This window comes from Lates calcarifer, linkage group LG10 (assembly GCF_001640805.2).
Source record: "Lates calcarifer isolate ASB-BC8 linkage group LG10, TLL_Latcal_v3, whole genome shotgun sequence".
In the NCBI taxonomy this organism is placed as follows: Eukaryota; Metazoa; Chordata; class Actinopteri; family Centropomidae; genus Lates; species Lates calcarifer.
The window spans coordinates 13,577,138-13,589,620 of record NC_066842.1 but is presented as its reverse complement, the minus strand read 5'-3'; the positions used below and the strand labels follow the sequence as shown (position 1 = coordinate 13,589,620).

The following is a 12,483-nucleotide window of genomic DNA, read 5'->3' as shown; positions in this document are numbered from 1 at the left end:
GAACTGAGGTGACAACACATGACGTAGGTTATTCATAACAGAGAGGAGATGTACTGCAGCTACCTCTGCACATCATGCATATTCATTGTTTACCTTTTTATATCCCCCACCAGCTTTAGTTGTTTCTGTATATGTAATTCAAAGGAGCGCTTATAAAAATAACAATAACACGTTGTTAATATTGTTAATTTCCTTACAACTTGGTCATCCTGCTGTTTTTCTGCATGATGCTTAAGCTCATCCACCATCTCCCAGGTTGTATGGAGGGATAATAAGCGGTTCAGTGGTGAAGCCTAGGGCACTTGGGCCACAGTGATGTCTGCATTACTCATGGTTCACGTTTCTCTAGTGGCCGTTTGAACCTAGGCCTGGTGTGGCAGTAGGTAGACTGGCCCCCAGAGCAACATGCACCGACTCTGCATGCCTGCTATGACAGGAGCAGTCTGCTGTTTACAGGCCTGCTATTGAGGCCTGAAGGCCCCAGTGCTTCACATCCTGTCTCGGGCTTAACTCGAACATATTGTTCGTACACTAACCGGCCTCCAGCTCTTTCAGCCTAGACTGCACAGTGCTACCACTGTGTGGGGTCAGCATAGCAGTTATATTCAACATTCTGAAATAAACTTTATTTACTTTATTTAAAAAAAAAAAAAAAAAAAACTTTTTATGAAAGCACAATAAATGTAACTGTTGCAAAGGGTGCATCAATTATAGAATATATATATAAAGAATGAGAAAAAATGTACATTGTGAAAGATGTCTGTGGTAAATAAAAGTAGACCATATGCTAGGTGTATTGGTGCATAATCACACTATAATAGATTTTAAGATTCAACTTGCTGTTGGGGACATTTTTATTTCATCCCTGTCAACCTGCTGGTGTGATCCTCCTCACACATTCCTGATAATTTCAGTTGGAGACAGACTCATTAGGCTGTCACTAAATGGGTTTAAATGCAGCCGTCCAATTAGTGCTCTGCTGTGAAATGCAGTGGGTGTTGTGCAACGTGCTTAGCACCACTCCTTTACTGAATTATGAGGGATTACTCATTCAGTGTGATCCATCTTATTTCTACCAGGGGTCTTGGCTTTTCTCAGTATCATCGCCACAGAGGGGGTAAATGTTGCAAATGCGTCTCCAGTTGCCATATGTGCCTCGTCAGAGAGCCTCGCTGCCTCTGAATCTAAGAGGATTTGATGTGCTAGTTAAAAGACAGCATACCATGCCTATCCATGTCATACTTTCTGTTCAGCAGTAAGGCACTCTGCCAGCACAGTGTTATTGGTATATATAAATAGGATTTCAAGATATTAAAAGTTGTCCCTGAATGTCTGTTACTTTCAAACCACTAAGAGTAAAATCTGTCGCCATTGGCTGTAAATCTCAGAGGCTTTACATGCTTGCTTTTCATGAGATTTAGGACGTGGTTAAATCTATTATATATTTTGTTTTGGGAACTGGCTTGCTGAGATTTGAAAGCTGGGTGATGGTGCTATAGTGTGATGGGCTTTGCGTCATACTGTCATGTCCTGTCTCCTCAGATCTTCCTTGTGACGGTGTGGCACTTTGAGCTCTTCATGCTGCCCCTCTTCCTGCTTCTGCTCGTCGGCTGGAACTACTTCCAGCTCACCACGGGGAAGGCCAGCTCCAACCAGGACCTGGTGAGTGACGAGGACTCCAAACTCTTCAATGTTCATCCATAAAGATCTGTAGAAGCATGCTGTTTTAGTGTAAATTCAGTCTCTATGTTAACCCACCTATGGTCATACCCTGATGGAGTGAAATCCTTTTGGTACACCCTGGACAAATTTGCCAACTCTCACACTTGCATATATGCTGTATTATATAATACCAGAGTTGTTCTATAAAATGTATTCTGAGTACAGTCAGTTGTGGCAGCATTTCACATGTTTTATAGCTGGTTAGACTAGTTTCTACATCGTCTCTAGAGGCCCAATAAAACATCAAGCAGCAAAAAACCACTGAAATTAAATCACTTTAAATGTATGTGTAGCCTGTAGTCTGTTGATATAGTTTCACCACATCTGAAAAGGCAATGCTATAGTTTTCTCCACAGCATACCACTATCTCTTCTCTATCCACTGTTATGGAAATTATGTTTGCCCTACACATGTCTGTGAAGGTTAATGCTGTTCACACTTCTGACTGCCCCCCAATTTCACTGTGCCGTAAGCCTTCTCACCGGCCAGCCGGGGGCCTGGCCTGTTCACACACCCTCCCCAAAGCAACATCCCCGGCCCAGTGATTGTGTTTATGGCTGCTGGCAAAGATGCCGTCCCTAGGCAATGTTAAAGCCCAGGCTCACCCTCATATCCAGTGTGGAGACTCTGTCACCCCTCTGTGACCCTCTAGCTGGCAATGACACAGCTCTGTTCCCAGGCAATGTCACACTGTGCACCACAGTGGGGTCAGGGAAGACTTGATATAAAGTGATCTAGGCAACAGCATCCAAATTAAATGTGTTTTTTTTCCTTTCCTCTTTCTGTTTTTCTGTGTGCTTATGTTGTGGTGAAATGAGATTGCTTTGGTGTGACAGTGCTCTTGTGAAGAAGGCCCTCTTTCACCTCTCCTTTTGTGTGAGGTCACCCCTGTGATGCAGTCTCTATGGAAACAAGCCTCTCCCAATAGGGGTGAATGTACTCAAAGAAAATTTCATTACTAGGTGTTTGTTAAAAATGCTCCAGTGCCCACATGTCCCGTTCGTTTGAAATCACCCTCTACCCTTTATTTTCTCTTAGGTGAACATGAGCATGGGTGACGAAGAAGAGGAAGACGAGAAGGTATTTTATCTTGTCTCTTTCTACCATTTTAAGGGATAATATGTTCTGGTGGATCACAAATATGAATATGTCCTTTAAGTTTTACCATAAACACTGGCTGTTTTAACATTTCACCGTGACATTCCTCAGTGGTTTGTACAGAAATCCTTTGTGAGCCCTGCTAATATTCCTCTCTGAATAACCAAGGTTACATTAAACACATAACAATGTCTGCATGCTGCTGGGTAGTACAAATTCCTGCTTCAGCAAATAGCTGCGATTCTTATACAAATTAACACGTTTCTTTGAAAACAGAAAATATTCTACCAAGGAGCTGTACAGGTTCTAGTCAATATTCTAGCATAGTACCAGTGACAGTTTCTTCTCAGAAGCTCTTTTCTAACTAAGAATAGAAATATTTTCATGCATCCCAAATGAGGGCAACATCTTTGAAACAGTTGTAGCTCTTTATTCTGATCCTCTGGGTATTCAGTGTCACTCTGAAAATGCACTCCTCTGAGATACTGCAGCCCTTTGAAAATCTATAAATCAAATTTAAGCAGCATCATCAATTAGATTTTTCACAGCTGTTGGGGATAGAATTGGTAGGGTTTTTTTTGTTTGTTTTTTTTGTATCATCATTGTCTAAATGGAACGTCTAAATGGAGAACAAATAAACAAAGTACAATAATACAGCAGTAAACTAATACTCTGCCCCAAAGGTTATCAATTATTTTCACTTGTTCGTTTGTGAGAAATCATAAATGATAATGTTTATTAATACATCTCTCTGGTGTCTCTTGAAAAACAGAACAACAGGAAATCTTTAAGTAGCCTGAAAATTATACTTCCCCACAGCAAATAATATTCAATTACACTCATCCCACTGTTTTCTGTAAAGAAGGAAGAGTTAACAGGGATGTGTATTATTGCTTTATGGCAATGAAGTGTGGAACTAACGCAAAGCCTCCAAGCAATGACCCTTGTGCTGCGTGTCTAGGCCCAGGATTCATATCCATAATGCGCTCAATATATTCTGTTGTGATGACCTGGGGCTATGAAAAAAGCCAGCTTCTTTTAAAAACACAGGCACATCCACCAAATCCTGTCTGAAAGGATGGGCTAATTCACAGATGAAACTCGCATGATATGTCTGAACACACCAAGTGGGAAGGCGCACTTGCTATTATTGCTAGGAACAGGCAAACTGGTGCTTAAACAAACAACAGTGATACAGAAAATTCAGTGTTTTTATGAATACTAAATCTGACAGGATTAGAGTCATGCATCAAATTTAATATCAGTGTTTCATTTGTCTTTACCTTGAAATCTCAATATATTATATAGCAATGTCTACTTTTTTAGTTTAAGGACTGGCAGTGTCTGTAGACAGGGTTTAAGATTCTCTCAGTGTGCCGCATGTGTTTCCGAACTCAGCCTTTGCCTCTTTAAGCTTTTTGAAAGGTTTTCCATGAGGCTCCTAAGCCCTTTCACACTCAGAGGAAATGAAATATCTCCTTTCATTTACTAATTAAGCACTCACCCATGTTTGTTTTAAGCTGTCAGCTTTAATTTAAAGTGGCTTATTTGAAAGTCTTGTTATGGTCTTGCTGTCACTTGAATGTGATATCATGCAGTTAGATCAAGCAGTGTAGCTTTACACCTCCTATCAAAGTCTTCTTTAAAAATATTTGGGGTTAAAGAGTGATCAGTGTTAAATTTGATGACTTCAAAGCCTTTGCTTTTTTTCCCTTAGTCTCTCCTCTAACATGTGAAAAAGGCTTTTCCCTCTGAGAAGGTTATGATTACCACTCAAATATGTTTTTATCCCCCCTTTTTCCCCCCCTCGAGGAAGGAAATATGTAAACCTCAGACAGAGCTGCAAGAATGTGAAGGCATGACGTTAAAGAGAGACGAAAGGCAAGGCAGTATTACAGCAGGATAATACAGAACAGATTCTCTGCCTGTGAACAAATCTGTCCTCAGGGAAAGAGACAGCTTACAAATTATATGTGGGCAAAGTGACTTCCCTTTGGCCTTAGGTATCAATTGTGCAGATAGACAATATTTAATCATAACATAAAGAAACAGAGAGGCAAAACAAGTCCATAGATCTCCAATAGAAATGAACAGTGAAGATGAAACGGCCCTCTCACTGCCCCCCGGCTGGCAGCGCTGGTCTGGGATTGACTTGCTCCCAGAGCCCAGCCCAGGGGAGTTGGGGGGAGGGTGAGGAGGTAGTTGTAGGGGTGCTAGACTGGACTGAGGGGTTACTCCATCTCTCACCCGATAGTCCACAGTCACTGCTAGGTCTCCTTGAGCACACCAGTCAGACAGGCTGCCTGTGTCATGATCTGCGATGTGCACTACGGGAGCCACCACACACGGACCCACCAACACACTAAAGCCTAAAGAGAGCTTTTTTTGTGTGTTTTATCCCAGCAAATTGTTTGTTAGCTCACTTTAGCTCCATATGAGATAATTTGCCAGGAACACAGGTGTTTTTCATTTAGATGCACTTCTTATCTTTGTTAGAAAAGTCACGAGAAAAAATATTCAGTCTGAGAAGTCAAATTTGGCACCGTTTATTCTAATTAAAATGATGCTAAATGAGCTTTTTCCCGACTTTGATAGCACCCCACGTGTCTGTGAGAGTATGTTTACCTTTGTGCAGGAGATCAAATTGGTTCTCCATTACTGCACCTTAAAAGGAAGCTTTTACAATTTTATCTGAAATGAGAATATGATTTCACACAGGTTTTCTAATCAGTAGACATTTAGGATTCATTTAGTCCGTCCCTCGTTTACCCATCCTTTTCCATTTCAGAAGGAGATCTTTTATTTATTTTTGTTTTCTCTGTACTCATGTACATGCTGAAAAGAGAAATGAACAAAGATAAAGAATATCATCAAATGATTAATGTGGGGAGGACTTCAGTTTTGGTCACTGAGGAGATAGAGGATTTCAAGAATCTTAAAGCAGATGAATAATGATAATCACGGGAGCTCTGTCTCTTGATGCATACTTCAGAGTACATCTATTTGTCTGTTTTTCATTTTAGAAATGAAAGCGAATATAGTTTCTTTTTTTTTCTGCTGGAGCTGTGTTTCTGGCTAAATTTACCTTGCATGTGTATCCACTGCAGTTAAATAATGCTTCATGTCTCCTATTACATTTGAATTCTAAATCATGTAATTGGGTCGCTTAGGCAAGTTTAAATGGAAATATGAAAAGGAGTATGAGCCTAACTGATGAGCCTCAGTGCGTGGCTCTCTGGGTCCATCAGGAGCTCACGGACAGGAATAGTAATGGCTTTTAGCAGACTCTAACGGTGTTCCCTGCTTTCAAAATAAACTTAGGATAAAGAGCTCAATTAACACCTGATGTGGAGTGAAGAACACGTATGACAATTTGCTCAGCCTCCCAGTGCAGTGGAATGGAGCAGAATGATGCATAAACACAGATAGTCCCCTTTCCCCATGATGAGACCATGAGATGTTAATCTCAAAGAAAGCATATTTGTGATAGTTTTCCCTTTTTTGGACAGTGCTGAGCCTCCAGTGTCTGTCCAGATCCGGGCCCAGTGGGGGAGGCTCTGCTAGTGTGGGAATTGCTCTCTTCCTGCGCCTTTCGTGGAGGAGAGTGGGCCTGACAGTGGGGAGTCTCTCTGTGCTGGCAGACAGTGTGTTCCCAGGGGCTGCCTCATGAAGCTCTGATAAAGGCATTCTGTCTGGACCTTGTCAATGTACACAGGCTGCGGCTTTGGCTGACTTGTAACATAAACATATAGACATCCTCAAGCCTCCTGTTAGGGTCCATCAGAGCACCCTCCCCCAACACTCTCATTCCCCTTCTCCCTCTCACTCTTCCTCTCCCACCCACCTCTCTGTCATCATTCCTGTCATTATTTCCTCCTTTTGATGTGAGGCTTCTCAGCCTTCTTTAGCTTGTGTTTCTCGTGTTATCTCCAGTCACTCCCCTACCTCTGGAAGGCTTCACTTTCGTTATTTCTAGCCTTGAAGTGATCGCATTTTTCTTTTCTTTTTCATTTCATTTTTTCATTTGTAGACAAACCCTCTAACCCCCTCACGTGTTGACTTATTGCTTTGCCAGACTCAGTCATTACTATCTTAGTGCATTAAAAGCAAAGCTGGTGGTGACAAGAATCATATGAACAAGCGCACGTTGCATTGGTGCTCAAAGCAGGATGAAGTGTTTTTGTCATGCAGAGAAAGTGTTAAGAGTAGGTTAGAGAGCCAGACATTACAGATTTGTAAAAACATGTTCAAACTTGTCCTGTGCAGGCTCCTGGAATGGAATCTCTCCTAGGTTGGGAGGCCCCTGCACTTCTTGTCTAGGTCGTCGTCTAGTCTGCCTGATTGCGGATGGCCATTTTGTGTACTTTTCATCTGCCAGAGAGTCTTGATTGTGCTGCACTTGTGCAACAGCTCTATTGTGTGTGGCAGACAAAAGCTGAAATCTCTCAGCCATCCACATAACAGCCTCTGAGACCTGAGTCTGTCTCATCTTCAAAAGCATAGTTTGAAGATGTACAGTGTTTGCTCATTATGGGCCATTCAATAGATAAATCACACATAATAGCATAGCAGAGATAAACTGGTCTTTGTCTACCCTGCCCAGCAATTGACATACAGTGTACCTCATCAGTGTCTGTGCATTTTTTTGTTTCATTTTCAGGAATCTGGAAAAAAGGGTTTGATGGATAAGATACATATGGTGCAGGAAGTGGTGCTGGTCGTCCAGAACGTTTTGGAAGAACTCGCAAACACTGGAGAGCGAATCAAGAAGTAGTTCCAACCATTCAATCAGTTTATTGAAAAATGCATTGTCTTTTTAAATGGTGCTTAACATTGCTCTAACACAATTACTATTTTACAGCATCTTCAACTGGTCTGTCCCCTTCATGTCATGTCTGGCCTGCTTGGTTCTGTTTGTGTCAACAGCACTATTATATTTTATCCCACTGCGTTATATTGTGCTGATATGGGGTAAGTTCTTCATTTAAAAGGACAATTTAATTCATAAATGTGTAAATAAAAAAATACACATTTTGCATATTACAAGTGTATTGGGAATATATCAAAAGCAAACTCCCACTATCTGTTTCTCTCTAGATTCTTCATTACTATGACTAAAAACACCCTAACAAATAGTATAAAAATCAACGGCCATATCACTGTTGTAAAACACAAGTCTTATTCAATCTTCCTAACTGCAAATCCATGGTTTAATGAAGTAGTGTAATTTAAGAACTCTGCCATCCATACACCTCTGCAGATGCACAGAGATCAGACAGCTGCAGAGGTTTGCTTTGCTCAGTGTGGGCTGATGTAGCAGAGCCCAGCAGAGGCAAGGCCTAGGGTTTGTGTGAAAACAAAGCAGAGGTAGAGTAGCAAGCTGTATATAATACATGATGTCCTTGGGCAGTCTGTAGGCTCCTGGTCTAGCCTCTCATTATCTGCTGTAGTCATACAGAATAGACAGTCATCTCAGTGGTCAGGGAGATATGCTGCCCTTAACAGGCTCTCCTCCTCCAGCTGTAAGCCCACAACCACTGTACTTCCACACTGCCTTCAACACAATCAATACCAAAAAACCATCATATCAAACAAAAAACACACAGTCTGAGACACTCCTCTGCCTCCCCAGTTAACCCCCATCTCTGTGGTTGCAAGGCAGCCCTTTCAAGTTGCTTGCACATATTTAAGTCCTTAGGTTCTTTGTCTGCATGTTGAGGTACAGGCAGTACCAAGCTGTGAATATAATGGTCCCATTACAAGACCCCAGAGATATTTCTTTCTCTGTGGTATGCAGCCATGTGCAAAGTAAATATAGATGTGCTAGAAATCGTCAGATTGAAGCAAACAGAAGTAAGGAAAAGTTGGCTTGAAAGTATGCCTGTGTGTTCAAATTATGGTAACATATTAAGTATTGCTTTATCTGTACTTGTCACCATTGTATTGGTCAGGTTTGAATTCAGTTTGGGTGAAAGGGATCAATTGAAATAACATCATATAATGCAGTTACTGTTACATTAGTGGTACCTCTCTTCCTTAGCCTAGATACAGTAGATAGGTATTACACAACTCTTTTTATTATTATTGTTGTTTTTTTTACACTGTAAAAATATGCTGGTTGGTATGACACCTTTATTTATTAATGTGTTCTTGTTTTCACAGGCGTTAACAAATTTACCAAGAAGCTGCGCAACCCATATGCTATTGACAATAATGAAATACTGGATTTCCTCAAGAGGGTGCCTTCTGATGTTCAAAAGGTAAGGGTCCAGTTTTACATACAGATAGGGAGGGAATTCCCTGAAGATGTCTGCATTATTTGCTGTACCAGAATTCCCAAGTGTTGCGGAAATATATCCTCTAGCTTTGTTTGATTATTAATGGACTCTCGCCTTTAAAGCAGCCCTGGCCCAATTATTCCTCAGTGCTGCTCCATGTAGTCGCCGTAGTGCCTGAGTGAGGAGATGCTTAGATCTGTCCTCAGCCATATTGCTGCAGCCCCAGCCGTTATTAGCAATTTTGTCCGTCTGATTGAGGCGCTGTGACATTAAAAGTTGGTGATTGGCCAAGGGCCGGCAGAGGGCTCCTGACGTCTCTGGCTGTTGTGTCAGCGCAGAAACTCTGATGTGGCCTCAGTCACTTCAGGGTGGTAGAGTCAATTAATGTAGTCGTGAGCCCCAGTCGTCTTGCTGGGTGCCATATGTGATTACATATTAGCCATGGCTGATATGTCATTTGCATTTACATCACAGAGCTGAGGAGAGCTGTCAGGGTCTTGTAAGTGGTGCTGGGCGCTCGCCGTTCTCTGGCTGAGAATTTTGCTCGGCCAGGAAATGAAGTGCCACGCAGAGCCTTCATCTCGCAGGTAACTTGCCAGGCAGAATTCTGTGAGAAATCCTGACAGTCTGGATCTGGAAAGACACTCTCACCCCAGTCTGTTTCTCTACTGCACCCTTGATGTCCTCCTGCAGCAAGCCATTGCTGACTTCTCTGTGATGTTGGAGGGAGCCTGTGTTGTTTGAGATTTGGCTGACTGAGTTGGCAAAACAAGGTGGTGAATACATTTTGATTCAGAATCCTTTGTATGTCCTCTTCCCCATTGGGATACAATGTTTGAGCTTTGAAAATGACTCACTTTCAAATCCCATGGAAACAATACTTTTTAGCCTGGTTTAAAGAGAAACTACATCTTGAAAATAGCTCCAATCATAAAAAACAAAACACCCTTAAGATTCATCATAAGTATGTTTCATTGTGTACTGTGAAAAATAACCTTAACATCATATACACAGGAGATCCAAAACAATAGACCACATATTTTGTTTTTGTTGACTTAGAACTTCAATCCTCAGATAGGTGTGGACTCAAAAACACCACAAAGGCTGAAAATTGACTCCTGTCTTTCTTGCAAATGTGACTTGGCAATTAGTGCCTGTGCACATCTACAAAGTCTGCCTCAAACGGGAACTTCTGACAACGCTGTGTCTGTCCCGAAATAAGAAGCATCTGTCAGTTCTGAGGACAGTTTCATGTTCTGATGCAGGAGGCAGTCACTTTGTTCCCACATTCCATCTCCCATTCTAATAATGGAGACCAGCTAATTAGCATAGAGTTCTTACCTTTATTCAACAGATTCACCGTATTGTTTGAGCTCAGCAAGCCTGCTTCAAAAGCAAGTTTTCAAATTCCAGCTCTTCTCCTTTTCGGTTTACCCTATGATCACTCTTCTTTGGATTATGGTGGAAATTTGGGGGGGCAAAAAAAACAAAACAAAAAAACGAAAACACACCATTGAATTTTTCAATGTCAAAGAGAACAAGACTTTACAACATAAATTTATTTTGAAAATCCATTTGAACATGATGGAATTTCTGAAAGAAAGACTTAAACATAAGCGAATCAATCTAGGGCTTAGTTCTACATATGTAACAGGCAGAAAAATACGAGGTTGTGGGTTCAGATATCACATTTCAGGTCTTGTTTTTGTCTGAAGAAATCAGTCACACCAAGGGTCTGTAAAGCCATGAACAAAGTTACACGTCAGCCAATGTTGATAACTTCTCGACTCAAACAACACTCACTTCTACTATTCTCACTATTCTCAGGCTTTAACAAAGTTTTCTTAAGGGGACATAACTTACAGTGAGTGATTATGCAGTTTGTAACTCCCTCTCTGGCCTGGCAGGTCATCTCAACAGTTGATGTCTGTTTCTAATATTGTGATTGTGGTGCAGAATGAGGGGGGCGTACACTGGTACGGAACCCTTGACTCTTCAAATCCTTCCTCCCTGTGATTAATCCCCTCTGCTCCTGTGTTTAAAAAATGATTCATTACAGGCGAGCCCGCCTCGCTTTCCCCTGCACCAGCTCTCCTCAGGGGAGCCATTACCGTGCGCTCCACTGAGCTCGGATTACCTGCCTCTGACCAAACTCCTGTTTGTTTTTACAGGTGCAGTACAGCGCGCTGAGGGCGCCCACCAGCCAGAGCCAGCAACGGAAGAAAAGGTAGGCTCCGCGGACATGCTGGATGAAAGGCTGGTCTCCCTTTGAATATAGTACGACGCAGTCTACCTGACAACAATGCTCCAGTGCTAGCAGAGCCCATGACCCTGTGCACCCCACCATACCACCCTAACTCTGCCCCCTGCTGCTGAGGGGCAGCCAGCCACTCTCTGGCTTGTGTGTTTGCCACCCCCCTGACAGGGGCTGTGAACTGCAGCAGCTAGGAGGGCAGCACATGGTGCTGTCAATCACAAGCCTGGAGGTTAAGAAAAGAGAGCTCAGCCTTCATCTTTGGATATAATTTAGAAAAGGAATGAAAAGCGTCGGGTTTGGTTTACCTTAGACTTCCACTATTTTGCCTTTTTTTTGACTTTGGGGAAACTGAGAAATTTGCCTTAAGGTGAAGTTAATACAAGCTTAACAGTTTACTGAAAACAAACCATGGCAAAATTTCTTTATCCATCTGTTATTATATTTAAAGGTTAAGAGGTCATATATATTGCAGATATTTAAATAATCAGGGAGAAGTCATATGTTTTGTTGCACATTTAACATTTTAGGACAGAGTACTGAATTCTTTAATTGTTTATAATATAATGCTGTCAGCTTTCTTAATTTGATCTCAGAAACAAATATATATTTATGTACTGTATGTGTATTAATTCTCTGGCTGACTATTTTTTAAGGAAAGTTTCTGTGTTTTATGTCATGTTAGACTGATTGATTTGAGAGTTTATTTTTACTCAATATCATGTCTGTGTCATCCAATGCAGAATTTGCAAGAATCCTGACTAAATAATCTTGATCAGTTTGAGCTTTCGTTTTTGCCCATGTTTTTGCAATAACTGCACTCTAGTGAGGATGGATTACACCACTTCTTTACTTGAATACACAGTAAACACATCTGATTACACAACACAGCCATTGGAACAGAGCTCACACACCGGCCACCGCTGCGCCTTGGTTACCGAGCTCACATCAAAGCTGTGTGGCTCCAGTGTGCTTCCTAATGCATTGCTTTGTTGCCTTCTCACAATAACAGGGTCCAGATGAGAGAGAAAGAGCTCATCTCACAGGGAGTACTCTCTCCATCCTCAGCACTTTGTGCTTTACATTCCCACTAAAATCACCTGGCCCATCTAATGGTTACGCACACACATG

The 12,483-nt window shown here is 41.7% G+C and overlaps 1 protein-coding gene across 5 annotated transcripts in view; it reads left to right on the top strand.

The window, feature by feature from the left end:
- Positions 1–12,136, top strand: part of mctp2a (multiple C2 domains, transmembrane 2a) — a 33,719-nt gene extending 21,583 nt beyond the window's left edge. For all 5 annotated transcript variants that reach the window (XM_018664379.2, XM_051073385.1, XM_051073386.1 and 2 more), the window contains 6 exons: positions 1,543–1,662; positions 2,761–2,802; positions 7,481–7,590; positions 7,682–7,791; positions 8,983–9,080; positions 11,270–12,136. In XM_018664379.2, the coding sequence (XP_018519895.1) occupies positions 1,543–1,662; positions 2,761–2,802; positions 7,481–7,590; positions 7,682–7,791; positions 8,983–9,080; positions 11,270–11,329 (540 nt within the window). In that variant the 3' untranslated portion in view covers positions 11,330–12,136. The remainder of the gene's footprint in view (positions 1–1,542; positions 1,663–2,760; positions 2,803–7,480; positions 7,591–7,681; positions 7,792–8,982; positions 9,081–11,269) is intronic.
- Positions 12,137–12,483: the final 347 nt, after the last annotated feature.